At 35.5% G+C, this 2630-nt stretch overlaps 1 protein-coding gene across 1 annotated transcript in view; it reads left to right on the top strand.

Annotated features, from left to right (window-relative positions):
* LOC109829949 (protein TONNEAU 1a-like) overlaps positions 1-2630 on the top strand; it is a 6884-nt gene that overhangs the window by 3296 nt on the left and 958 nt on the right. The window contains exons 3-7 of the mRNA XM_020397053.1: positions 653-741; positions 846-968; positions 1480-1613; positions 1711-1736; positions 1817-1961. Of these exons, the coding sequence (XP_020252642.1) occupies positions 653-741; positions 846-968; positions 1480-1613; positions 1711-1736; positions 1817-1961 (517 nt within the window). The remainder of the gene's footprint in view (positions 1-652; positions 742-845; positions 969-1479; positions 1614-1710; positions 1737-1816; positions 1962-2630) is intronic.

Raw genomic sequence — 2630 nt, 5'->3', positions numbered from 1 at the left:
CACAACAACTGACAAGGGAAAAAGAAGAAGAAGAAGAAACACACAGACACATAGGAGAAGCCTAAACCTGCATGTTTTTTAAATCACTGGATGTGGATGTTTTTGATGTGGAACTTATGTCTTTTGGTGATTGATCTATTGTTCATGTGATACCGCAACATCTGGAGACTGAAGTCAATGTTGTTTTGTTCTTCTTCAATTAGTTTGTGATGCTACTGTTATATTACCATCTACTTGCTTTACTTGTTTCTTACAGTTGTGAACCATGTATACCTCATTTGACTAGGAGGGGTTTGTCATTCAACATTTATCCAGTTGATTAAGTTCTATTCCCTATGTCTGCATATAACTTTCTTATTGGCGTTGTAGTTTTCTAGTTGTTTGTTGTCAGGTTGCAAATATCATGTTATTTTCTCAAATATTCTCGTAGAATATTGCGCTGGTAAATGAATTAAAGAAATGATATTCTGGTATATACTCTTTCAAATCTGTTATTATTTTGTTTATCTCAAACTTGAGAAAATGGGAAATACTATTGGTGCCAACCTCCAACTATGTATTTAATACATGTAATCTCAAGTTAAATGCTATGCGTACATCAATACTCATACTCTTTGATTGTACTGATGAAGATCTAATCTTGTGTCTGTAGGAAGGCTACTGACTGCACTTATATGCGAATATTTAGATTGGGCCCAGCTCGGACACACCCTCAAGGTTTACTTGCCTGAGTGTAATTTGGTAAATCTTGCTCCTTTTTCCTCCCTTATTTATGTAATGCTGTTACTTTAGAATCAGACTTGTTGAAAATCAAATGTAACCTTCATTTTGATATTTCCTTTCAGCAAAAGGATTTTTGGAAAGCTGAATTGAGGGACTTCAGCAGCAGAAATGGTTATGAAATGAACAGGAATAGCGAAAGCGGGCCCATGTTATTAGATGTTCTTGAAGGATATTTAAAATATGAGGTTTGCTGCTAGTACTTCAACTATTTATTTTTATTTTTCACGTGGTTAATGCACTGAATTATTCGTGGAATTTGATAATGTTGGATTTTATTCTTTAAGTTGCTTTTGGCCTTTTATTAACACACAAAGAATGAAAGATAACTTTACGCATGGTTTATTGGTTCTGCTTTTAGACAATTGTCCACAAAGAAAAAGGATAAATGTTGATGGGAGTTTAAGACAAAATACTGTTTATTGTGTTTTTGCAGTAGTAAAAAGCAGCTGTAATCTTTGTTCCTATTCACGCTAAATTCTTCTGTCAGTAGTGATATTTTCGAGTTTGTGAATTGTCCAGATCTCCCTTCGTTGCTTGTCTTGAACCTTGTTCCTCAGCTGTGAGGGACCAGTTGCGTTTGCTGATATGTGATACATGATTTTTAATGTGCATTAATTGTTTATCACTTTATCAAGAATCAGAGTATATATCACAATCGATCTTTTTTCCACTCTAAATTTGGTGCATGTTCAACAGAGCTTGTCACAAACAGGACTATCAGGTAGGAAAATGACCACTACAGAGACCGACTCAGTATCCACTTCAGACCCAAGGAACACTCGAAGGACATCATCCTCATCTACTGTTGGTGGCTTGCCTCCATTGGGAAGGTAAGTGAGAAAACCATGAAAAATTAATAAATTTCTGCTTCCGATACCTGAAGATTTTTTTTTAAATTTTAAAATTTTCTGTTCATTGATATGGCAGGCCGATGCCATCTTCCCAGTCATCAGGTAACTAGCATTTATATTTGAATTTGTTGTTAGTTTTCTGTTCGCATTTTATTAATTTTATCTGATTGTTATGACTTCAGATAGGAGAATGGGCTCCAATTTTCGGAAGGATGAGTACAACTGGAGATACGATGATGATCTCTCCGAAGACGTAATTCGAGCTTCAAGCGCCCTAGAAAACATTCATTTAGACAGAAAAGCAAGGAATCTGACATCATCTTGGAGGTATGCTTGTCTTTTTTACATTTCCTGATTACATTTTATTTGCGTTCTCTTGGAATCTGAATGGCAGACACGCATTGGGTGAAAAAGGTTAACTGGGCACTTATGACAAATATGTCACTTTATCTTATTATTTTAAGTTTACCAACATCAAGCTAAAGCTTGATTAACTCCACGAGGTAACCACCAAGTTTCAAGCAATCTGCATCATTTGATGTCTTTTGACCTTCAATACACGCATCAGTGTAGACTTATATCTTTCCGAATCACTTTGGTATCCATGGCTGCTAAACCAGACTTGTATTCAAATTGAGCTTTGTTCATTTTAGTTCCAGAATACTTTATTCTCCAGCTGTTTGATTAGTTATCATTCTGAGATTGTAGTTTCATATTGATTCAGTCTTACTGAGATATTTCGAGTTAACCTTCTTCTGCACACAGTGTGAGTTGTTGTGTGAGTTGTTGACTGCACCCTACTTGTAAACTTTGGATTCTCAGAATGTCAGTTACTATTCAACTTTAAAAAACTCGCATGTCTTCTAATATATTCATTAGCTGAGACTAGGCATGAGTTAGAGCTTGGCCTGAGGGATTACCTATTCCTATCCACTAGTGTGAACACCGTGCAAAGCATGACATATCCTCTTTTTTTTTTTTTTTTTTTTTTTTTGG

Source organism: Asparagus officinalis, chromosome 2 (genome assembly GCF_001876935.1).
Source record: "Asparagus officinalis chromosome 2, Aspof.V1, whole genome shotgun sequence".
In the NCBI taxonomy this organism is placed as follows: domain Eukaryota; kingdom Viridiplantae; phylum Streptophyta; class Magnoliopsida; order Asparagales; family Asparagaceae; genus Asparagus; species Asparagus officinalis.
This window is presented reverse-complemented; position numbering and strand designations above follow the sequence as displayed.